Raw genomic sequence first — 23665 nt, forward strand, 5'->3', positions numbered from 1 at the left:
TAGGTGGCGGTGGGAGCTGATTCTGCCGGGTCAGAGGGAGAGAGAGGAGGGTGTTGCAGGCAGAGGATGGAAAACTCGAGTTTGCTGCTAAAGGAAGCAGTAACGTAAAGCAGCTGGAGGGGAGGTGGGGTCAACAGTGTTTGGCTTTTAGGAGAAAGTGCAGCATGTCTGGGTGCTGATGTTAGTGATGAAGTAAAGGAGAATGAATGACACAGAGGGGAGGTCTGTGGCCAACAGGTGAGAGGGGTTGTGATCGGACGCACAGTGTGATGGACTTGGAACACAGTGAGTAGCGCCTCTGGCAACACCTGCTCTGCCCACCTGTGCCCAGCAAGGCTGAAGAATGAGCTCCAGGGGGGCTGGGCCAAGCAGCACCATCTGTGCACCCGGCTGGTGTAGCAGGGACCTGGGTTGCTTATTATCTGAAGTACAGGGTGGTAACAGTCTCTGCCACTATACAGGTCAAGCGCTTGGCGCTGGAAATGTCAGTGCAGACATCTCAGTGCTCTAGACAGAAACCCAGGAGTCATCTGAACTTCCAGCCTGCTAGGAACATGAGGAGAGGGACCTTGTTGCACCCAAGGCTGGGGTCTGTGGAGGGGACTCAGCGGGACACAGGGCAGCCAGGCACCACCCCCACCCGACTCCTAGTCTCTGATGCCGCTCCCTGCCCTCCATTCCAGACTAGGCGCCGCAAGTACGCTGGGGAGACCCAGGAGTAGGGAGGGCATTGGGAGCATCAGCACCTGGCCAGGGGGAAGGAGCGGAGACACCGAAACCAACACTCCTAGCGGCGCTGGCCACGGTGGCTCTGCCCCCTCCCTCAACAGGTGCTCCTGGGGCCGACGCCTTTCTTCCCACCAGATCCTCCCCGACAGAGGCTAGAACCTGTGATAGCAGCTAGAGCACAGTGGGGGGCCATGAGAAAGACCCCAGTTATCCATCTGGTCTTCCTGGGGCCAGGGCCAGGGAGCCCGTCCCCTCTCCCGTGGGTTGGGGGAAGATGCTGCAGCCCGTGGACCTCCTACCCCTTTACTCCCTCACCCAAGTGCCCTTCGCAGAGGAGCGGACTCCTCCTGTCTGTCCTCCCGGCTATAGCAAAGTCTGCGCCCAGCGCCCAAGCCCCACCCTGCCCCCGGGGACCTGGCTGGTGGGTTCCTGAAGATGGTCTCCATCTCGAGACCGGGGCAGGCAGGTGAGGGTGGGGGATGGGAGGTGGGCGCGGCGGAGGGAGAGGAGGGACCCGGCCCCGCGTGCATGGACCCAGTGGGGGGCGCGGGCGCGGCCCCGCCCCGTCCCGCGCGTCCCCGCCGCGGCCGGCGCGCGCTCCCGGGAGGCGGCAGCGGCTGCAGCGTTGGTAGCATCAGCATCAGCATCAGCGGCAGCATAAGCGGCAGCGGCAGCGGCCTCGGGCGGGGCCGGCCGGACGGACAAGCGGACAGAAGGCGCCAGGGGCGCGCGTCCCGCCCGGGCCGGCCATGGAGGGCGCCTCCTTCGGCGCGGGCCGCGCAGGGGCCGCCCTGGACCCCGTGAGCTTTGCGCGGCGGCCCCAGACCCTGCTCCGGGTCGCGTCCTGGGTGAGTGGTCCCTGCCCGGGCCCCCGCTCCCGCCCCTGCCTCGCGACCTTCAGGCCCCTACCAGCCCCCTGCCCCCTACCCCCTGCCCCCTACCCCTGCCCCCTGCTTCTCGCCCCCCGACCTCACTCACTCTCATCCTCGCCGGCCCCTCCCCCGCCGGCCTCAGGTTGGGGTGACGTCACCGGGCAGGGCGCGCCCACCTGCGGGCGGAGGAGGGGCCGGCGGTGCCGGAGAGGGACCTTGAGAGGTCACCGCCGGTCGCCCCTACCCCTACCTCCTCCCCGGGTCTAATTTCAGTCCCTTTCCGCAGCCCTTACTCCGTTTTTCCTGTTCTCGTGACCTGGAAGCAGGGACGGGGTGGGGACGGAATTCTCCGAGGGGCAGGAGGGGGCTACGGGAACCGAGAAGCACCTCCCCTTCCCCCGCACACACACCCTCGGGTCTCCTTGGCAGGGAGCCTGTCCCCTGGCCCCCAGTTCCAGCTGTGAGTTGAGGGAGGAGAGGCTCTGGGCTGGGAGGGCTTCCTGGCGGCGGTGTGGGAGGCAGGTTTGGGAGCAGCCTAGCCCACTGGGGCGTCCCTGGGAGGGCCCTGCTGCTCCTTCCCTCCGGCAGGGGAGGTGGCAGTTGGGTGCCGAGCTCTGGGTTTTGTCCAGGTGGCAACCTCTGGGCCAGCCGCACCTCGGCGCCTGTCTTGGAGGAGGGCGGTGCCCACGGTGGGGCAGGGGCTTTGGCCTCCCCTGCGGAGTGGCTCTGACCAGACCGGGAGGCAGGACGCTGCGTTTTGGTCCGAGCGCACGTCCCGACTTGTGGCCCACTCTTGGGGACAAGTGCATGTCCCGGCTTCCCCCTTGGCTCGGTCTCTCGGAGCTGGAGCGGGAAAGGAGCGAAGGGATGAGGTTGAGGCTGGAGGTCGTTTCTTGGAAACACAGGGCTGCCCCGTGCAGCGCTGGTTAAAATGACTGCGGTCCCCCTCATGCCTGTCTCCCGGAACTGGTGGGCAGGAGGCATTGAGGTTTGACGGAACCTCAGAGGTCAACGGTGTCATCTTTTCAGCCCAAACACTTACAGGTGATATTAATAATCAGTCACGTGGGGGCTGTCATCCCTCGGGTACTCACCACGTGCAGGAAGCTGGGTGGACATGTCTGTCCCAGCACTGCATGAGCTGTGCCCGTCACCCTATTTGCATGCTAGAAAACAGGCCAGACAGTTCCCAACCGCGCAGGAAGCAACAGCTCCGCTGCCTCCATACCCTCCCTCCCGCCCCGCTCTGCCTGCTCCGCTCTCACCTCCCCTTCGCCGTGCCGGCTCCAGCCTGGGAATCGCGGGCCCAGGTGAAGGCTCCTGTTCCCACACTCTTGAGTGGGCTCCGAGGGGACTCCACGGGCCCACGCGGTGCAGAGTATCTGGCTTGAATCAACCCCGGCTTTTGTCAGCCATGTGATCCCGGACAAGTCACTTCACCTGTTGGGGTCCCAATGTCCCCCGCATTTATAAAGAGAATAAGAACAATGGCGATCCCACGGGGACTTTCTGAGGATTTGGTGAGGGGACGCATGTAAAGTGGCTGTTTAACACAATGTCTGGGCATAGTAGATGCTCACTAAACGGCCCGTGTTGTCAATAATTACTAAATACGCGAGGGTTTGGGAAAGGAAGAGGTGATACCGCCCCCCACCCAGATACGGGCCTGGGAACGCAGGGACAGGCCCAGGGGCGTGGGCGCTCGAGGCGGGCTCGCAGAGGTCGGGTCGCCGCAGGGCCCTGAGCGCCGCGCCGCACGCAGGTGTTCTCCATCGCCGTCTTCGGGCCCATCGTCAACGAGGGCTACGTGAACACCGACAGCGGCCCCGAGCTGCGCTGCGTGTTCAACGGGAACGCGGGCGCCTGCCGCTTCGGCGTCGCGCTGGGCCTCGGAGCCTTCCTCGCCTGCGCCGCCTTCCTGCTGCTCGATGTGCGCTTCCAGCAAATCAGCAGCGTCCGCGACCGCCGGCGCGCGGTGTTGCTGGACCTGGGCTTCTCAGGTGGGCGGGGCCAGGGCGGGGAGCGCGGAGAGCCTCCCGGGTGGGCGGGGAGGGGGCGGGGCCTGGGCGGGGAACGCCGCTGGAGTTTCTAGCTGGGCGTGGCCGTGATGAGGGGCGGGGACTGAGGCAGGGAGTGGCAATGGGCCTTCCGGGTGGGCGGGGAGGGGGCGGAGCCTGGACGGGGAGCGCCGCGGGACTTTCTAGGTAGGCGGGGCCCGGGTCTGGGCGGAGCCTGGGCGCGGAACGGGGCTGGCGCTCCCGGGTGGGCGGGGTCAGCGCAGGAGAGGGAGGCGGGACTTCGCGCCACGCGGCGAGCCCAGGCGAGGCGCCCCAAGCCTCGGGCCCACCGACCTTTCCTCCTCCGGGCGAGGCCGCCGTGGGCCACCGCGTGGAGCGTCGCCCTGACGCGCCGCACTGTTCGCAGGACTCTGGTCCTTCCTGTGGTTCGTGGGCTTCTGCTTCCTCACCAATCAGTGGCAGCGCACGGCGCCAGGGCCGGCCACGACGCAGGCGGGGGACGCGGCGCGGGCCGCCATCGCCTTCAGCTTCTTCTCCATCCTCAGCTGGGTGAGTGCGGGGCCCGGGAGGGCGGGGCGAAGGGGCGGGCGCTCGGCTGATCCCGGCTGACCCCGCTGACCCCGCCCCGCGCAGGTGGCGCTCACCGTGAAGGCCCTGCAGCGGTTCCGCCTGGGCACCGACATGTCACTCTTCGCCACCGAACAGCTGAGCACCGGGGCGAGCCAGGCCTACCCCGGCTATCCGGTGGGCAGCGGCGTGGAGGGCACCGAGACCTACCAGAGCCCGCCCTTCACCGAGACCCTGGACACCAGCCCCAAAGGGTACCAGGTGCCCGCCTACTAGCGGCTGGCAGGCACAGACTAGGGCTCCAAGGCCACCCCACCAACGCAGGCCCCAGGGTCTCCGGGACCTCCCTTGGGTCCTTCCAGCTCAGTGCCAGGGACAGAGTAGGTGGCCGCTTTGCGCCATCCGGGGCCAAGAGGGGGTGGACCCGCGTGTCTGGGCTGTCCCCTGCCAAGTTCCCCCAGTCCCTCAGCACCTGGCCCCAGGACTGAGGTGCTGAGAAGGGGATAGCACTGCCCAGGACGTGTGTCCCTAGCCTGGAATGGACTGGCCTGGGGAAGGCTTTCCCCTCTTGGGCCACACCTGCTCACTCTGGGGTTGGGGGTCCAGCTGCCCTCTACGATCAGGTGCAGGGGCTGCCCAGGACAAAGCGGGGGCAGGGAAAAGACACCACCCTCGCCCCAAGACTGGGGATCCTGGCCACTGTTCCCATCCCATGTCCCTGTGGGTAGTGACTGTCTTGTTTCTGTCATGGTGGTGCGTCCCGTCCGGAGCCACTCTCCACTTTCTCTCACAGGCTCCTAGAACAGCCCAGCCCTGTCAGTGTTGTGATCATGGTCCAGTCTTCGGGTTTCACCTCCTAGTACTCCACAAACTGCTCCTCTGTCTGTGGCCCCGGCCCCTGCCCAGGTGTGGGTGGTTCTGGCCAGGAAGGCACAAGGTAGCTGTGGGCCAAGACACCAGCCCTGTCCTAGCCCTTGAGTAAGACCTTGCCAGGAGAGGAGAAGGATGCCCGGGTGCCAGGCAAGACAAGCCCCTCAGCAGGAGAGAGGCCCAGAGGCTCCAGCTGGCCACCGTGCCCCACGAGATGGCCCCTGTGTGGTTCCCTTTACCTTGGCTTCCTGGCCCAGTCCCTGCCTCTCCACCTGCACCCCGCTTCCTGGCCCAGTCCCAGGTTGGAGTCCCTCTGCGTAGCTGACTACTCATGCATTGCTCAAAGCTGGCTTTTCACATTAAGTCAACACCAAACGTGGTTGCCACATTTCATCAGACAGACACCTCCCTCTGGAGATGCAGTTGAGTGACAACCTTGTTACATTGTAGCCTAGACCAATTCTGTGTGGATATTTAAGTGAACATGTTTACAATTTTTGTATATATCACTCTCTCCCTCTCCTGAAAGACCAGAGATTGTGTATTTTCAGTGTCCCATGTTCCGACTGCACCTTCTTTACAATAAAGACTGTAACTGAGCTGACTGTGACCTGGACGCTCCTGGAATCATTTCTACCCCTTCCCTTCTGGTGCCAGGGATTGGGATCTGAGAGGCACCAGGGCCCCACAGGAGGGGACGGGGAGGTAGAGGCCAGGCTGACCCCCAGGCTCTGGGGGCTCCAGGTCTATAGGTCCCCACCACCATGTATCCCACTAGTCTGGTTCTCTGAAATGCTGCGAGACCCCTTGTTTTTTTTTGTTTGTTTGTTTTTGTTTTTGAGATGGAGGTTCACTCTGTCGCCCAAGCTGGAGTGCAGTCGTGCAATCTCGGCTCACTGCAACCTCTGCCTCCCGGGTTCAAGCAATTCTCCTGCCTCAGCCTCCAGAGTAGCTGGGATTACAGGCGCCCGCCACCATGCCCGGCTAATTTTTGTATTTTTAGTAGAGACAGGGTTTTGCCATGGTGGCCAGGCTGGTCTGAAACTCCTCACCTCAAGTGATCCACCCACCTTGGTGTCTCTCGAAGTGCTGGGATTATAGGCATGAGCCACAGCGCCCGGCCTGTTTTTTTTTTTTTTTTTTAAGACGGAGTTTCACTCTTATTGCCCAGGCTGGAGTGCAATGGTGTGATCTCGGCTAACCGCAACCTCTGTCTCCCAGGTTCAAGTGATTCTCCTGCCTCAGCCTCCCAAGTAGCTGGGATTACAGGCATGCACCACCATGCCCGGATAATTTTGTATTTTTAGTAGAGATGAGGTTTCTCCATGTTGGTCAGGCTGGTCTCAAACTCCCGACCTCAGGTGATCCACCCACCTCGGCCTCCCAAAGCGCTGGGATTACAGGCGTGAGCCACCACAATGGGCCTAGAGTGAACCTGTTTTTTTTTTTTTTGAGGGAAAAATAAATAAATAAATAAATAAATAAATAAATGCCTAGGCTAGAGTGCAGTGGCGAAATTTTGGCTTACTTTAACCTCTGGCTGGCTGCAACATCCACCTCCTGGGCTCATGTGATCCTCCCTGCTCAGCCTCCTGAGTAGCTGGGACCACAGGCATGTGCCACCATGCCCAGCTAATTTTAAAGTTTTTTGTAGAGATGGAGTCTCCTTATATTGCTTGGGCTGGTCTTGAACTCCTGAGCGCAAGTGATCCTCCCACCTTGGTCTCCTAAAATGCTGGGATTTCACGCATAAGCCACTGCATCCGACCCTGATGATTTCACTCTTACGTCCTAGCATTCTATAACGCTGATGAGAGTGATGCTAATGGTACCATTTGCATTGTTTGTAAGTTATCTTGTTGGTAATGATTTGTAGGGTTCCTTTCTGTAAATCCTTGTCTAGATAAGAATTTCTTATCGTTGATCCTGCTTGGTCCTTGATGGTTTGTTTTCTCTCTTGGTGTTGGGGTGAGCAGTCACAGTTTTTCGCATGTCCTCTTCTCGCCACCTTCTATTCCTGGGACTCCTGTAAGATTTGCCGTGAAGCCTCCAGTGCCAGATCCCTATTCCATGGCCTTCCATGGCCACGCCCTTCCCCACTTCTCACCGCTACCTTTCGCAGTTACATCCCCCAGCTTGGGTTTACTTTTGAACCCATCTATTGGGGTTTTTATCTCAATTACTTTTTCATTCCTAGGATTTTTGAGACAGAGTCTCACTCTGTCACCCAGACTGGAGTGCAGTGGTGAGATCTCAGCTCACTGCAACCTCCACCTCCCAGGCTCAAGTAATTCTTGTGTCTCAGCCTCCCAAGTAGCTGGGATTACTGGAGTGCACCACTACGCCTGGCTAATTTTTTGTATTTTTAGTAGAGATGGGGTTTCACCATGTTGGCCAGGCTGGTCTCGAACTCTTGACTTCAGGTTATCCACCTGCCTCAGCCTCCCAAAGTGCTAGGATTACAGGCATGAGCGACTGCACCCAACCTCATTCCTAGGATTTCTAACTGGTTTTTTTTTCATAACTTCCTGGTTGAATGAAGCACAGCTAAGAACCATCTCTGGAGCCAAAATGCTGGCTTTGCCACTTTCTAGCTCAGTCATCCTGGGTAAGTCTCTCAACCTGTCTGTGCCTCAGGTTCTCCTTCTGTAAAAGGGTCATCGTGGTTCCTATGGCGTGGGAGGGTGACAATTACTGTGGTGAGGGGTGTGGAGCTTGCAGCAGTGCTTGTCACAGCAACTGCCACTTAAGTGTTGCCTCATATTCCTCTAGTTCTTGCTCCTTCTTTAAGAAGTCATTTTTTAGCCAGGGGTGGTGGCTCATGCCTGTAATCCCAACACTTTGGGAGGCCGAGGTGGGCGGATCACCTGAGGTCAGGAGTTCCAGACCAGCCTGACCAACATGGAGAAACCCCGTCTCTACTAAAAGTACAAAAAATTAGCCAGGCATGGTGGCGTATGCCTGTAGTCCCAGCTACTCGGGAGGCTGAGACAGAATCGCTTGAACCCGGGAGGCGGACGTTGTGGTGAGCCAAGATCACGCTATCGCACTCCAGCCCGGGCAGGAAGAGCGAATCTCCCTCTCAAAACAAAAGTCATTTTTAGCCGAACACAGTGGCTCATTCCTGTAACCCGGCACTTTGGGAGGCCGAGGCAGGAGGATTGTTGGAGCCCAGGAGGTCGAGGCCAGCCTCGGCAACATAGCAAGACCGCTTCTCTACAAAAAAATATTAGCTGGGCATGGTGGCGCACACCTGTAGTTCCAGCTACTCAGGAGGCTGAGATGGATCACCTGAGCCTCAGGAGGTCAAGACTGCACTGAGCTGAGATCACACCACTGCACTCCAGCCTGGGTGACAGGGCCAGACCCGGAAAGAGTTGTTCTTTCCAATAACCTTAAGGAAACAGCCCATTTCCCAGACCGCTCTACTCTTCTGTGGGGCTGGTCTTGCTTAGGAACCTACCATCCCCTGCCAAGTGGGCATCAGCTGTGAGGCACCTCTGGTGTGGGGGGAATGCAGGTGGCCGCTACCCAGCCTCTCATCTCCTAGCCAGCCCCAGCATGGCCATCACCCAGGGGACACAGTTGAGTCCCACTGTCCAAGTCCTCAGCTACAGGGGGGCAGTGCCAATGCTGCCACATGGCTGACCCAGCCCCTCTGCAGCCACTGACCTTGGCTCTTCATCACCATGGGAGCCCCTTTCTGCTTACTTTAGAGAAATTTCCCCACTTTCTCTGATCTGAGGACATATTCTTGGCCTTATTTGAATGTGGCTGTGTTTAGCATTTTTCCTACTTCTATGTGCTGGAAGCAGAAAGAAGTGATTACCGTATGTGTCTGGTCTCCCTCCAAAAACCCCAGATCTAGATAATTACGCTCAAATTATTTCGCTGCAGTATTTCAGATGTCCCCTCCACCCTGTTTCTAAATTTGGCTTCAGGGTATACTCAGAAGACAGAGAAGCTCAGAACACCAGCTATGCGTGGTATTGCAAAATAAATTTATTTGAAGATAAACTGTCTTATAAAAGGTCAGAGGCAATTTGAGATCCCAGATTCAGCTTGTCTCATAAAAAGATTCAACTTCAAGTAGCACAATTTCTTGTCTGCTTTTAATCCTGAACATTCTTGAAGCATGAAACAGCCAACTGTTTACACAACACACATCTGTGACATCTGACTCTGGCACCAGTGGCACCGCAGCTTTCAGCTCTGAGGCCCCACGGGCTGCAGCCCTCAGCTTTGGGAGGGCCCAGATCAGGCCACTGTGACCTCTGGCTTTGCCAGCAACAACAGGTCCCAGCATCCCAGCCCTTCCCTCCCCTGGCACCTCCCAAAAGCACAAGAATGCAAACTGAGACTGGCCCACCACTGAGGCAGGGGTGGACTCCCGCTTGAGTGTGCCAACAGGGCGGGTGGACTGTCCTGGTGACTTCCTGGTGGGCCTGGCCAACCAAGAGGCCAAGTCGCCTCACCAGGCCTTACCTGGCTGCCTGGCAGCCCGGAGAGGAAGGAGGAAGGACGCTCACGGTGCGACAGCTCTGGCCACGCTGGCGGGAGCTACGTGATGATCCTGGCGATGGCTTGCAGGGAGGGGAAGTCGTCGTCCCGGGCAGCATGCAGCGCCTGGTGGCTGCTGGCGTCGCCATGCGCGAGCACCTGCTGGCAGGTGGGGCACACACGGCAGTCCAGGCCCGCCTGCTGGGTGGTGGCCTGCCACGCGCTCTTCTTGTTCTTCTTGGACTTGGTGCTCAGAGGCTTCTCGCGGTTGCAGAAGTCCGTGTGTGCAGACAGGAGCTCCTGCTGCTTGGCCGTGTCGGGCAGCAGGACCAGCAGCTCATTAAAGACCTTCTGGAAATTCTCCCCCAGCAGGTCCCGGCAACTCTTGTAATACTGGGCTGCGGAGATCAGGCCCTGCCACCGGAGAGCTGGACTCAGTCATCCCCTCTGGCCCGGGCCCTGGATGAAGACGGGCTGGCCACCCCGCCCCGGGCCCACCTGACCCATCTGGACTCCCCGGGCCCGCCTGACCTGTCTGAACTCCCCTGAGTGGCTCTTGAACTCGCTGAAGCGGGCCTCGTCGCTCTGCAGGAAGTCCCTGATGGACTGGATGAGCTGAAGGTTCCTCTCCCGGAAGTTCTCGGGGACTAGGTAGGCCCGTGGGGCAGGCAGCGGCCTGGGTCTGGGGGTCAGAAGGTAAAGAGGAGGTGGAGGCTTCAGCCTTTAGAGTGGCCCAAGGGAGGGTACCGTTCCTCCACCCCCGGTGGACACCAGGCAGCTCACCCACACTTACGCTTTTGTGGTGGTGGTGGTGGCGGGGCTGGGGACACAGGCCGGGTGGGGGCTGGGCAGAAGGCCAGAGAAGCCGGGGGGCGGCTTGCTGATTGGGGGCACCAGGCCCGGCGGGGGTGGGGGAGGCGTGCCCTTCAGGAGCACCACAGCGCTGAAGCCTGAGGGGTGGCAGGACAAGACCCAGAGAGGACCCTCGCTGACTGCGGGCTGCCTGGCCTCCAGGGCCAGCTTCTGTCTACAGCCACCCCTTCCCTGCAGGGCAGGTGCAGGGCCAGCACCCACACCATTGCTGCTGGTGTGGCAGGCCCAGCCCACACAAGCTCATGCACCCTCAGACCTGGGAGGTGCCATGAGGGCCAGTCTCACAGAGGCAAGGAACACAGGGCGGTTAACAGGAGGCTGGAGGTCACGTGGGTGGCCGATGGCATCACACAGGGGTCCCCACCACCCAGATGCAGACTGTGCCTGCGGCTCCAGCCTGACCCCGGCCCCTCCCGACACCCAGGGAGCAGGCCTGAGCCAGCACGCGTACCTGGGGGCGGTGGCATCCGGGGTGGGCAGGGGCCGCCGAGCGCTGGGAAGTCCTCCTGTGGCGTGGGGCAGGGGAAGGACCCCAGGGGCCTTGGGAGCCCAGGGGGTTCCTTGGGGGCACTCCGAGCAGGGGCCGGGCCCTCTGTGTGTCCATTAACGATGACGGCAACTGGCCCCTCGGCTCTGCTGGCAGGAGCTTCCGGGGCCTGCAAAGCCCCTGGGGGACAGGTAGTGGGCGGGGGCTGTGGCAATGTGGTGCCCGGCTTCTCCGAGCCCACTTTCTTCTTCTTCCCAACTTTAGAGGGTTGGATGGAGGCCGGCCCCAGTGTGGAGGAGACGGAGCCCGTGGGGCGTGTGCTTAGAAGCTCCTGCACGGCCGGGCTGCCGCCCTCCTCCTCCTGTGTGACGGGCGGGCCACCCTTCCTGCTGCCCCTGCTCCCCTTCCCAGCCTTCCTGGTGGGCTGGCCGCTGCCGGTAGCCTGCGCCGAGAGTGGGGGCTGTGCTACCTTCTTGCTGCTACTGCTGCTGTTCCAGGCAGAGACAAGGCTGGTGGGGGCGGTGCCAGGCTTGGGCACCGAGGACACCAGGGCGGGGAAGTCCTCCTCCTGGAAGGCACTCCTGCCTCTGGCAGGGATGGCGTACGGCAGCGCCAACCCCACAGGGCCCGGGGTTGCTGCAGTGGAGCAGGAGGAGTAAGTGGAGGCAGAGAGGCTGGGGAAGTCTTCGTCCTTGAGCTTCGGGCTGGGTGGTGGGAGGGTGCTGGGTGCAGGGAAGCACAGCTGGTCAACAGCTATCAGGCCCCGTGGCTCCATACCTGCCCTCCCGGCACCCACCTGTGGCTGCCCGCATCCGCCCACCATGCACCGTTCACCCCTGGGCACCCATACTCTCACCCTGGCACCCCCACACACCCTGGGGCGGCTGGGCCTGTCACCGAGAAGGCTTCTTGGCTTACAGGACCATTTGTCGAGGTTTCCTTGGGGCCTATGAAGAACACAAGGCCCCCAGGTCAGGTTAGGGTGTGGGGACAGGCCCTCTGGGGACTGGCAGTGCAGGGTGCTCTTCAACCTCCCAGGTGAAGGCCTGGAGCATCCCAGGCACCGTGCCCATGAAGAGCTGGCCACTAAGCTGGACATGGTGGCTCACACCTGTAATCCCAGCACTCTGGGAGGCTGAGGTGGACAGATCACCTGAGGTCAGGAGTTTGAGACCAGCCTGGCCAACGTGGTGAAACCCCATCTCTACTAAAAATAGAAAAACGAGCCAGGCATGGGGGCAGGCGCCTGTCATCCCAGCTACTTGGGAGGCTGAGGCAGGAGAATCACTTGAACCCGGGAGGCAGAAGTTGCAGTGAGCCGAAATTGCGCCACTGCACCAGCCTGGGCAACAGAGTGAGACTCTGTCTCACAAAAAAAAAAAAACAAAAAAAAGAGCTGGCCACTGACCTCCTAGCCCGGGCAGAGCTGCCACCAGGTAGGGCTTACTCACCTGGGCCTTCGCCCTGAGTCCGGGGTGAGCGCCGGGGGCCACGGGGATCCTCAGGACCCCGCGCCGCTGCCTCCTCCTTCTTGGGCCGACCACCTTCCTCCTGATCCTCACTCCTGCGAGCCTCCTCCTGCTGCTGTGCGGCCATGGAGGCCCGGACAGCAGCTGCTACTTCTCGGTCCTCTTCTTCCCTGGGACAAGGAGGCCAGCCTTCAGGCTGAGCATGGCCCGAGACCAATGCCTCAGGCGGGCAGTGCCTGGGCCCAGTGTGTGGGGCGATTATCTGGGTTCTGATGCCTCTGCCCTGCAGAGCTGCCGAGGCGGTGCTTCCTCGTATAGCTGCGGTGACCGCCCAATTGACACAGGCCCCTTTCACCCACCCCAACCCTGGGATCTGTGGCTGTGGCTAGAACTGGAAGAAAGAGGAAGAAACTTCTGCTCACCAAGGACACTGAACAGACCCTACTGCCACTCAGGACCCCAGAAACTCTGGCCACAATCCCTGACCCCATCCCCACTCCCAGCTTGGCCACTGGCCACGGTCACCACAGGAGAATGTCAGCGGCACGCAAGGTCCCCCACCTTTTGTACCTCCAGCTTCCTCGGCGGCTCTGCTGGGCTCCGCGAGTGCCAGCCCGGGCCACTCGGCCCTGGCGGCTGTACCTGTCCACCTCCTCGTAGTCTTCGCCACCAACGACCCCTGCGGCCAGCAGACAGCCTGTCACTTCCCAGGACCCCGGGACGACAATAGGAGGAACAGGCCTGCCGTCAAGGCCACACTCGGCCAATGCTCAGGCCTGGACGGCAGAGGCTTTCCTACCCACAGTGCACATGAGCCCGGGAATGGCACAGGAGCCTCGCAGGGTCCACGCCAGCCACGGGCCTCTACGACCGGGGTGCCAAGCCACAGGAGCAGTGGGAAGGGAGAGGAGGAGGGTCCCCGAGCCCCAGGTGGGATCTGCATACAGCAGATGCTCAGTAAAAGCCTCCTGGTCCAGGGAAGGGCCCCGGGCACCCAGGGCAGCAGACCCGAGACCCTGAGGGAGCAAGAGCTCCTGGCACACAAGGGGTGCTCGGGCGCTCCAGTCTGGCCGGAGGGTGGGAGGTCAGCTCCTGCACCCACAGCTCGGTCTCAGGCTCCAGAGCAGGGCATGGTCATGCGGCCCCACCTGGAGGCATCCAGGCCCAGTGCCTGCTCACCCTCGTTCCGGCGCGAGTGCCGTGGCGCGTAGCTGAACTGCAGGTCAATGTGGCGGTTCTGGCGTGCCTCGGCGCGGCTGCGACTGTGGCAGGCCGTCCTGTGGGCCTTGAGGTCGATCTCGGTGCGGAAGGCGTGGGTGAACTGCTCCGTGCTGCAGCGGCCTTCCTCACACAGAAAGTGCTTCTCCCGGAAGTGCTCACGCAGGTAGGCATAGTCGCTGGCAGGAGATGGGGTGTCGGTAGGAGGGCTGCAGCCCGGTTAGCCCCACGCCCTGGGGGAGGGAGGGTCATCTGTCTGTCTGCTGCCCGGCCCACCTGTAGTAGTCCTGGGCCCCGTCCGAGTCGCAGAAGTGGCAGAAGTAGTGGTCGCGGCGCAGGTGCTTAAGCAGCTCATCGTTGTCCAGGTAGCGCTCGTCACAGAACTTACAGAGCGGGTGCCCACGGTGCGACGTGTCATCGGGGTCACCCTGCATGCGATGCCGGGCCAGGTCCTTGCGCGAGTACCACTTGCGCTCATATGTGAAGATCTACAAGGCACAGGGGGCTGGGCACAGGCTGGGGGACCCCAAGCCTCCTGCCTCTTCCCACAGGCCAGTGGCGGAGCAGCAAGGGGCAGGAGAGGGCCCCGCCAGCAGCCAGAGGCCTCCCTGCCACGTGCAGCCTGACCCTCAGGGGGCCATCCAGGGCCAGAAGCAGCAGGTGGACAAGCCCCTCCCAGCCGTGTGGCCATATCCCTTGCACCACCCACCGCCTAGGCTCTCTCCGGAGTCGCCGGGGGGCACACCTGGAGGTGCTGGAGGCACAGCCGGCAGCAGAAGAGCTCATGCTGCCTCCGCATGTGCTGCTCCAGGTCCCCGAAGAGGCTGAAAGGTGGCAGCTCAGGGCACCGCGGGCACTCGTGCTGCAGCAGCTGCCTAGGAAGACACCGAGAGCCGCCCACGGCCCCAGGACATTCAGTGTCACCGCCCGGAGCGGGGCCACTCACCAGGCCCCAGGCCCGTGACCCAGGACAGATGCAAGGCCATGGCTGGGGTGGAGTCTGCACATGGCCTGGGTCAGAAGCCTGGCTCTAGCCCTGAGCCCATGAGCTGCCCCTCCTCTGAGAGACCAGCCCTGGGACAGCTGTACCCCTTATAGGATTTTCAGGCCACGGGCCTGGCTCACACACCTCGTGTGCCCCTCAAGGTGCCCCCGAGGCAGGTGCTGCGCCACCTGGGCATGCCTTTCCCCAGCGCAACCACCAGCTCTACCCCCAGGAGGGCCTGGTAAGCCTCCCCAGTCACAGGACGGAAACCCAGGCGCCTGGCCCCAGCATTGGTGCACCAGGTAGCCCCCGAAGTGCCTCCGGTTGTGAAGAGAGTGGGACGTGAAGGGCCACAACCACAGGGAGGCCAGGACCCAGGGAGAGGCCCTGCTCACCTGTACAATGCGTACACCTTTCCATCTGCAAAGTAGATATCATATTTCTTCTCATGCTGCAGCTGGTGGATGGGGATGGTGGCGAAGGCAGGAAGCTTCTTCCCAAAGACCACCTAGAGCCAACAACCAGAGGGGTGGTGAGCAGGACTGGGATGGGACCCCCACCTGGGATGCAACGGAGGCTCAGAGGCAAGGGAGCCCTCACAGACCCTCTAAGTAGGAGTGAGGCATAAAGGGTCCTCCTAGGAGGCCCCAGCAGGCAGCGGCCCCTGGCACCCTGGCCTAGGCCTCCCCTCCTCACCCCAACCTGCTTGCCTAGGGCCAGGGGCAGAGGACAGAGACACAACGCCAGGCCTCTCCACCAGGGGGCAGCAAGGCCAGTCCTGAAGCAGCCACGCCCCACCGGCCGGGGCCCTCACCCGGTGGCTCCACCCTGCGGGGAACAGAGCAGCTGTCGCTCTGCGGAGCTTTCCAGGACAGAGAAGAAACGTGTTCCAAGCAGCTGCTAAGGGAATACCAATGGCCGCCAGCCGGGGATACATCAGGTGACAAGGCCCAGCTACCCTGTCCGGCGCCCCCGCCCCCACATTTCCATGGCGCCTTCACGGCACGAGGCTCAAGCCGACCACCTCAGCTCCGTGCATCCTCAGCAGGCGCTGCAGAGCCTCTGCGTGGGCCCCTTCCCAGGGGTCTCTGGCACCTGCAAAGCTGGCTGCCAGAGGACTTGCCTGTCTGCCCTGTGCCCTCCACAGACGGCCCCGGCATCCCTGCTCAGCTCAGCACCCCTGCTCTCCACGAAGCTCTGCTGGGGAGGACCCTCGCTGCCCCAATGCCAGCAGAGATTGGTGCCACCCACCCCTTGGGTTGGTCAAGCCCCCTTCTGGCTCCATCACTGTCCCAAGCCTGGCACTGGTCACTCGCCTCGGCTCTGGGCCCTTAGAGCAGCTCAAGGCCTCAAGCGCACATCCAGGGCAGGGGGACGTCCTCACCTGGGCAAGGGTCACGCCAAGGTCATGTTAAGTTTACCCTTAGCCCCTTAGCCAAAGAGAATGTCGGGCTGGAACGGCCGTGAAGCTGGGAAACCTGAGGCTTGGCAGGAAGAGCCAGTCCCACACGTGCTCAGGGGGTCCTGGGGTGTCTCTGTCCCCCAGAGCAGGTGGTTAAATCTGACTCCCCAGGAGGGTCAGGAGCGCCAGGAGAGCTCAGCCTCCACGTCTGCCAGGACAGGCTGCTGTGCTGCCAGGAGGGTGCCCCCACCCCACCGACAGGAGCCGCTTCCACCAGGGCGGGGTGGGCGGTGCGGGCTGCAGGAGCAGCAGCCCAGGCCTTTCCTCCCCTGGTCACATCAGGCAAGGCTGGGCAGGATGAACTCGGCCGCCTCTGCGTCCCCGTCACACGCTGGGCTCAGATGGGCACTTCATCACAGCTGCCTCCCACGTGCGACGTCTTCAGATGGGAGTCGCAGCCCCACCCAGAGCCCCATTACAAAGGCTGCCAGTCACTGCGGGCCACACCACCCTGACCTGTCCCCTGGCTCCCCTCCTCCGGAGCAGCCTCTCTGCACGCTCCAAACACAGGGAAAGGCCCTGGGCCTTGTGCGGCCTCTTTTCACAGCAGCTGCCCTCGCGGCAGCTGGCACCCAGCCCTACCTTCCACTCACTCCCAAGGGCGCCTCTCCAGCCCGACCCTCACAGGCGCAATCTGTGCAGCCACTCAGGGTGCTGCTGGGACCCAGAGCACGAGCCTCCTCGGGGAGCTGAGCGGAGCCACTCAGGGTGCTGCTGGGACGCAGAGCGCGAGCCTCCTCGGGGAGCTGAGTACTGGGACTCCCGGGAACCAGACAGGGCCACTTCCCCACCACAGCTCCCGAAGCAGCAGGCAGGCGGGCGAGGAAGCCAGTGTCTGCCTGTGAGGTGGCCAGGTGAGCAGCCTGTGAGGGAGGCCCCAAGGCTGCCAAAAAGCATCCAAGCCCATCAGACTCCGAGGAGAAATGACTTCCTTCCCCAGAGGAAACCCGTGCCAGGGGCGTCCCCAGCCCCACCTCCCCACTTTGGCACCCCTCCTTTCAGCCGCACGCCCTCATCCACCCTGGGTGGCGGCGACTCAGACTGCAGGCACAGGGGCATCCCAGGCACCCCTAACACGCAGCCAACCTCCACTGGTGCGTCCCCCGAGTGCCACCCGTGTGCGGGCACAGGGCCAGGCCCCGCTGAGGAGCACATACACTCCTCTGTCCTTGCCGCCTGGAGGCACCCATGCCCCATGCGATGCTAGCACATCGCAAGTCCCAAGAAACCTATGTGGGACGGCACTGGTGGGGCTGGCGGACTCGGTCAAGGCAGCCTCTCTGAGGCCAGGGAGCAGCTGGGGGTGGAGGAGCTGTGGGGAGCTGGGCAGAGGCAGGGCCAGGCCGGGCGGATCCCAGGTGCACTGACAGCACCCAGATGAAGGACCCAGGGCGGGCCAGCACGGGAGGGCCACATGCCCCATGTGGAGTCTAGATGGGCGTCCATCTGTACAGCAGCTAGGGCAGGTACTCCGAGCACCAGGGGCAGCAAGACCCAGAGTATTCGTCCCTCCTGAACAGCTGGGAGGGGTCACCCAGGCAGGGCACCTGAGCGGAGCAACGAGACAGGGGAAAGGAGACACTGGTTGGGCTCAGGAACAGGAAGAGGCTTGTGAAAGAACAATGGCTGTGAGCAAGGTGGGCCCAAGGCCGCAATCACTGGAGCAGGAGGGCGTGCAGGTTTGGGGCCGGAGTGAGAAATACCACCTGCTGGTGGGGGCCTGAGGCTGCCCATCCTCAGACAGGCAGGGAGACCAGGACTGGCCGCCCAGACCTCAGGAGCGGGCAATGGGACAGCAGTGCAGTCTGGCATGGCCAGCATCGCCCTCCCTGAGGGTGAGGAGGGGGCTGGACAAGGCTGCGCCCCACAGCACAGTGGCCAGGGTGGAGTCAGGCACGGTCCACTAAGGAGCCAAACAGCAAGACCCTCCCCGCCTGGTGGTTCCAGCACAGCCAGGCTGGGAGTAGGGGACGTAGGGGACATGGAGGCCAGGGGAAGATGGCTGTGGGTAGGGGACTTGGGGGCCTGGGGGAGATGCCTGGGGTGGGACTTGGGGGCTGGAGGGAAATGGCTGGGTTGGGACATGGGGGCAGGGGGGAGATGGCTGGGGCTACAGAGGGAGACAACAGGTCTAGGTCGCCCCAGCGGGAGAGGGTCACGTGTCTGAGGACAGAAGTACAGAACCCATGGGGAGAGGCTTGGGGATGGGCTATGCAGCAAATGATGGGGGGAAGGGCACTCTACGTGAGCCCTGGAGACAGCCAAGCTACGCCCCAAGGACAGCGAGAGGCAAATGGGGTGAGGCCTGCTTAGGAACAGGAGGCCCCCAAGACCCCCCACAAGGACAGGTGTGGTGTCTGCCTGGGGCCTTGCTGCTCTACACTCCCCAGCATGTCATGGGCACACAAAAGGACAGGGGTGAGGGCCTGCCCACACGTGGGGAGGGGGACCCTGGGGTTGGCTCCCAGGGCCATCTAGAGAGCCTAGACCTCCAAGGAGCCCAGATGGGGACAGCAGCAGCAGGGAGCATCTTACAGAGGGCCAGGGCCATGGGGGACGGGAGCGGGGTGGGGGGACAGCAGAAGCAGGGAGCATTTTACAGATAGGGCCAGGGCCACGGGGGACGGGAGCAGGGCGGAGAGGGAACAGTAGGAGTAGGAAAGCATGACCCGAGCCAGCATGTCACCCTCCTGACCTGGGACCTTGGGTAACTGTGGGCTGGCCCTCTGCGCCCCCTCCCACTGCCTGCCTGTAAGGTGCAGGTGGGCTGCCCTGGGGGGCTTGCAGCCTCATCAGGACTCCTGCAGTAACACCAGGGACCAGAGCAAGCTGGAGAGCAAGATGCAAACAGCAGGAACCGGCCCTTGAGAAAGACACAGCCAGGAAAGAGGCCCAGAACGTGGGGCTCCACCACCCCAGGACCTCTGTCAGCCATGGCCAAGACCAGCGCCCCCACCTCCCACGGAGGGGAGCCTGCCTCGGCTTCCACCCTGAGCACCTGCCAGGGGTCAGGCCCATCTGGCTCCTGGCCTGAGCAGCAGCTGCAGCCTCCACAGGGAAGGCCTGGGTCCAGGTGTGTGGAACTAACAAGCACATGGGGCCAGCCGATTCCACACGGCATCCTGGACACTTTCCTCACAATTTTCGCAAAACCTTAGTCCCATAAGGGAGGCCAAGGCAACGCCAGGGTTCAGGAGTTGAGGGTTGCAGTGGCAATTCCTGAGCACGCATGGGACACAGAATATACTCAGGGGATGGTGCTGGACTCAGTAAGGGAAAAAGGAGGCTAGAGTGAGGCGGCAAGCTCAAGATGGGAAGAAAATAGGACGAATGCAAAGGAGAGGAGACCAGCAAACAGCAAACTTTCCAGGAGCCCCTCCTTCAGCCCAGTAAGGCGGGGCAGGCCCTAGAGGAAGCCGGCTGGGGGCACCCAGTGCCAAACCACACCCCGGCTGACAGCTCATGTCCACAGCCCCCAGCCACAGAGCTCCTGGAGGGTGTGGGGCCTACAAGGAATGAGAGCAGGCAGAGGCCGCCACAGTAAGCATACACAGATGTTCACTCATGTCTTGCATCAGACCTGCAGCCTGGGTCGGGACCTCACATGCCAAGAACTCCTTAGCGTCTTCTTTCCGGAAGGAAGCTACAGGTGTGCTGGGAAACCTAGCTGTTGGAGAGTGAGGTCATGCTACACAGGACTGGCTGGCAAGGCAGGCCCTGGCAAAGCCAGGAAGCGCCCTGAGGAAGCCACGGGCCAAGGTCCTCTGTGACTGTTCCTGCACCCCAGATCTCCCCGGGGTCTGGGTCAGCCTCCTCCTGTCACATGACAGACTGATAGAATCTCCAAATGTCTTTTTCCAAAAAGGGCACAGACTATATGCCCACAAATTGCTCAGAGAATTGCAGCATCTCTTCAACTCCTTTGATGTAAATGTCCACTTATAAAAAAGAAAGAAAAGGAAAAAAAGAAAGAACCTACACCTCAATACTGCTCTGCATCACTTCTGGGGAGAAGAAAGTTAGATTCCTGGCAGATGTCACCAGCCGAAGCCTTCTATGAACAAACCGGGGGAATTTCACAATGCTGGAAGCAAACAAATCTCTAAGCTTAGCAAACCAACGGGCTCCAGCCAGGTGCCCACAGCCAGCAGCTGGCAGTGCAGTGAGGGTGGAGGAACGCTGCACGGTACCCTCTGACCCCTCCACGGCTTCCAAGTCTGTACAGTCAAAAACGTCTCCCATTCACTGCGGAGATGAGCGCTAAACGGAGGGGGCGGCGGCGAGGAGGAGGAAAACTTCCTAACACTTTTCTCCCTTCCCGCCAAGAAGCGGGAGGGGGCCTTCCCCTCTGACGGGCAGGTCTCCTTCCGAGGCTAGTGTCACCTCCACTCCACAGAGGAAAACGTCAGTCTCGGAAGGAGTTTGCTCAGGGTCATCCAATGGGGGCCCAGAAACACAGCTGGGCTGAGAATGCCCAGAGTTTGACGCCCTGCTTCCAGGACGGATGGCCTCCGCAGAGTCCCCCTTGCCTTGTTTCCTCGACCCGAATGGAGGCCCCTGGAAAATAAACTCCTGAAGACGAGCAGGTCACCGAGTTCTCCATCTGATCAGGACCCTTCCTGAGGCCCGGCAGGAACCACCGGGACACGGGGGAAGTCCCCAGGCTGTCCCCACAGGGCTTGCCCCCTCCTCCAACCCGCTCGGCCGCCTCCGGCCTCCAAGCCCCAACGCCCCGCCGTCAGCCGCACGGCCGGGACCCCGCCCTGGGTGGCCCCACCAGGCCTCTCTCGGAAGCCGGCGCCGCCGGGCCCACGGCCGGACCTCAGTGAGGCAAAGTCCCCATCCGGTCGCCGGGAGCCCCGCTGCCCCCGGGCCGCGCCCCCGGCGCCCCGCACCTGGCGCAGCTCCTCGCGGCACACGGCGCAGTAGCGCTGCTCGCAGAGCACCCGCATCTTGGTAGAGCAGCGGTAGCACACCGGGTGGTCACAGCGGCCCAGCGCCGTGGCCTCCAGGTCTCCGCAGCACAGCACGCAGCTCCCGCCTCCCCGCTCAGGAGCTGCCGCCGCCGCCGCCTCCAGAGCCGCGCGCCGCCCCTCGGCGCCCCCCGCCGCCGCCATGGTCCGGGATCCGGCCCCCTCTTGGCCGGCGCGGCGCCGCGCGGCCTGGCTCCCGGCGGGCCCACCCCTTCCGGGCAAACGTCACCGCCCCACCCAGCAACGGGCCCGCCCGGCGGAAGTGCGCGTCGCGACTTCCGCCTCAGCGCGGCGCCGGCTAGAGCGGTGGCCCTGATAGAGGCCGCTCTACCCTGAGCCGACCGCTCGGAGGTCCGCGCGGCCACGCAGCCAGCCCCGGGTTCCTCTGGGCCACGCGTGTCATGTCAACCCTCGCCGGGCTCCACGGACTGGCGTTGTCAGATGAAACACGGCACAACTGGTTTGAATCGCAGATGAACAAGGGGTCATGTCTTAGTGTAAGTATAGCCCAAATATTGATGGGCTAGGCTCATACTAAAATGCTGCTCCTTATCTGAAATTGACATTTAACTGGACCTGCCGTATTTGTATTTGCTAAATCTGGCCACCTTATTAGGAAACCGGTCTCTGGTATTTGGAACACACACAAGCGTGGTCCGCCTTCACTTCCCTAATGCCCTGTTTAAATCCCTACATGAAAGACAACGTGAAAGGCAGCACGTGGTGACGTCCATCTCGCAGCCCAGGGCAGTCTCGCCAGGCCTGCCCAGAAGGGGCCTCTGGAAGGCAGGAACGGAACCTGTCCTCTTTACGCTGGGCCCAGCACAGGACGTGTTTGGATGGATGCTGCAGTAACAGGGCCTCCTCCCTACCCTTGAGGGCCAGGCACACTCAGGACCTCCCTCCCTCTGCCATCCAGAAGGCAGGTCCAGATCTAAACCCTACTGGAAAAGAGGCAGTAAATTGTATCAATGAGCCTGAACTTTACTTACTTTATTTGAGACCGGGTCTTGCTCTTGCTGTAACACAGTGGTACGATCACAGCACACTGAGGCCTCAACCTCCTGGGCTCAAGTGATCCATGCCCAGTGAACTTGGACTTTAGAAACAGACACAAATGGGCTTGAAACCCCAATTTTGCCACTTGAAAAAAGCTGTCAGGCACAGTGGCTCAAGCCTGTAATCCCAGCAGTTTGGGAGGCTGGGTGGCCCGGATTGCTGGAGCCTAGGAATTTGAGACCATCCTGGCCTACACAGTCAGGCTCCATCTCCACAAAAAAAATTTTTAGGCCGGGCGTGGTGGCTCGTGCCTGTAATCCCAGCACTTTGGGAGGTTGGGATCACCTGAGGTCAGGAATTGGAGACAAGCCTGACCGAAATGGTGAAACCCCATCTCTACTAAAAATACAAAAATTAGCCGGGCGTGGTGACATGTGCCTGTAGTCCCAGCTACTCGGCAGCCTGAGGCAGTAGAATCGCTTGAAACCGTGAGGCAGAGGTTGCAGTGAGCCGAGATCACGACAATCACGCCACTGCACTCCAGCCTTGGCAACAGAGCGAGACTCCATCTCAAAAAAAAAAAAAAAAAAAAACACACTCACACGACTAGAGTGCAGTGGCGTGATCTCGGCTCACTGCAAGCTCTGCCTCCCGGGTTCACGCCATTCTCCTGTCTCAGCCTCCCGAGTAGCTGGGACTACAGGCGCCCGCCACCACGCCCTGCTAATTTTTTTTTGTATTTTTAGTAGAGACAGGATTTCACCATGTTCGCCAGGATGGTCTCGATCTCCTGACCTCTTGATCCACCTGCCTCGGCCTCCCAAAGTGCTGAGATTAAAGGCATGAGCCACTGCGCCTGGCCAAAACACACAAAAATTAACAGGGCGTGGTGACATGCGCCTGTAGTCACAGCTTCTCGGGAGGCTGAGGCACGAGAAACGCTTGATCCCAGGAGGCAGAGGTTTCAATGAGCAGAGATTGCGCCCCTGCACTCCAACCTGGGCCACAGAGTGAGATTCCATCTCAAAAAAAAAAAAAACTGGGAAAAGTTATTGTAAGGTTGTAAGAAGTTCAACATCTTGGCTGGGCGCAGTGGCTCACACCTGTAATCCCAGCTTGAAATTGGCACTTTGTGAGGCTGAGGCAGGTGGATCACGAGGTCAGGAGATCAAGACCATCATGACTAATGCAGTGAAACCCCATCTCTAATAAAAATACATAAAGAAATTAGCCTGGTGTGGTGGCGGGCGCCTGTAGTCCCACCTACTCCGGAGGCTGAGGTAGGAGAATGGTGTGAACCCGGGAGGTGGAGCTTGCAGTGAGCCGAGATTGCGCCACTGCACTCCAGCCTGGGCAACAGAGTGAGACTCCATCTCAAAAAAAAAAAAAAAAAAGCCCAGCACTTTGGGAGGCTGAGGCGGATGGTTCACAAGGTCAGGAGTTCGAGACCAGCCTGACCAACATGGTGAAACCCCCGTCTCTACTAAAAATACAAAAATTAGCCAGGCATGGTGGCACGCGCCTGTAATCCCAGCTACTCAGGAGGCCGAGGCAGGAGAATCGCTTGAACCTGGGAGATGGAGGTTGCCATGAACTGAGATAGTGCCACTGAACTCCAGTTGGGTGACAGAGCGAGACTCCGT

General features: G+C 61.3%; 2 protein-coding genes across 9 annotated transcripts; one reads left to right on the plus strand and one right to left on the minus strand.

The window, feature by feature from the left end:
* The first annotated feature begins 1307 nt into the window (after nucleotides 1-1307).
* Nucleotides 1308-5666, plus strand: SYNGR3 (synaptogyrin 3). Its single transcript, XM_031006620.3, has 4 exons — nucleotides 1308-1577; nucleotides 3364-3601; nucleotides 4026-4168; nucleotides 4253-5666. The coding sequence occupies exons 1-4, from the start codon at nucleotides 1479-1481 to the stop codon at nucleotides 4460-4462; spliced, it is 690 nt and encodes a 229-aa protein (XP_030862480.1). The 5' UTR covers nucleotides 1308-1478; the 3' UTR covers nucleotides 4463-5666.
* Nucleotides 5667-9036: 3370 nt separating this feature from the next.
* On the minus strand, nucleotides 9037-21242 carry ZNF598 (zinc finger protein 598, E3 ubiquitin ligase). 8 transcript variants are annotated; one of them, XM_055364938.2, is made up of 12 exons: nucleotides 20946-21242; nucleotides 14984-15096; nucleotides 14349-14478; nucleotides 13880-14091; nucleotides 13565-13812; nucleotides 12956-13064; nucleotides 12368-12555; nucleotides 11791-11863; nucleotides 10881-11638; nucleotides 10350-10506; nucleotides 10088-10238; nucleotides 9037-9970 (listed from the first exon to the last, which is right to left on the minus strand). In XM_055364938.2, the coding sequence occupies exons 1-12, from the start codon at nucleotides 21165-21167 to the stop codon at nucleotides 9617-9619; spliced, it is 2715 nt and encodes a 904-aa protein (XP_055220913.1). In that variant the 5' UTR covers nucleotides 21168-21242; the 3' UTR covers nucleotides 9037-9616. The 8 variants fall into 8 exon arrangements, with proteins under 8 accessions (XP_055220913.1, XP_055220911.1, XP_055220912.1 ...); XM_055364936.2 differs by having other exon boundaries at nucleotides 11773-11863; XM_055364937.2 differs by having other exon boundaries at nucleotides 12947-13064.
* Between the last annotated feature and the right edge of the window lie 2423 nt (nucleotides 21243-23665).

Source organism: Gorilla gorilla, chromosome 18 (genome assembly GCF_029281585.2).
Source record: "Gorilla gorilla gorilla isolate KB3781 chromosome 18, NHGRI_mGorGor1-v2.1_pri, whole genome shotgun sequence".
Lineage (NCBI taxonomy): Eukaryota > Metazoa > Chordata > Mammalia > Primates > Hominidae > Gorilla > Gorilla gorilla.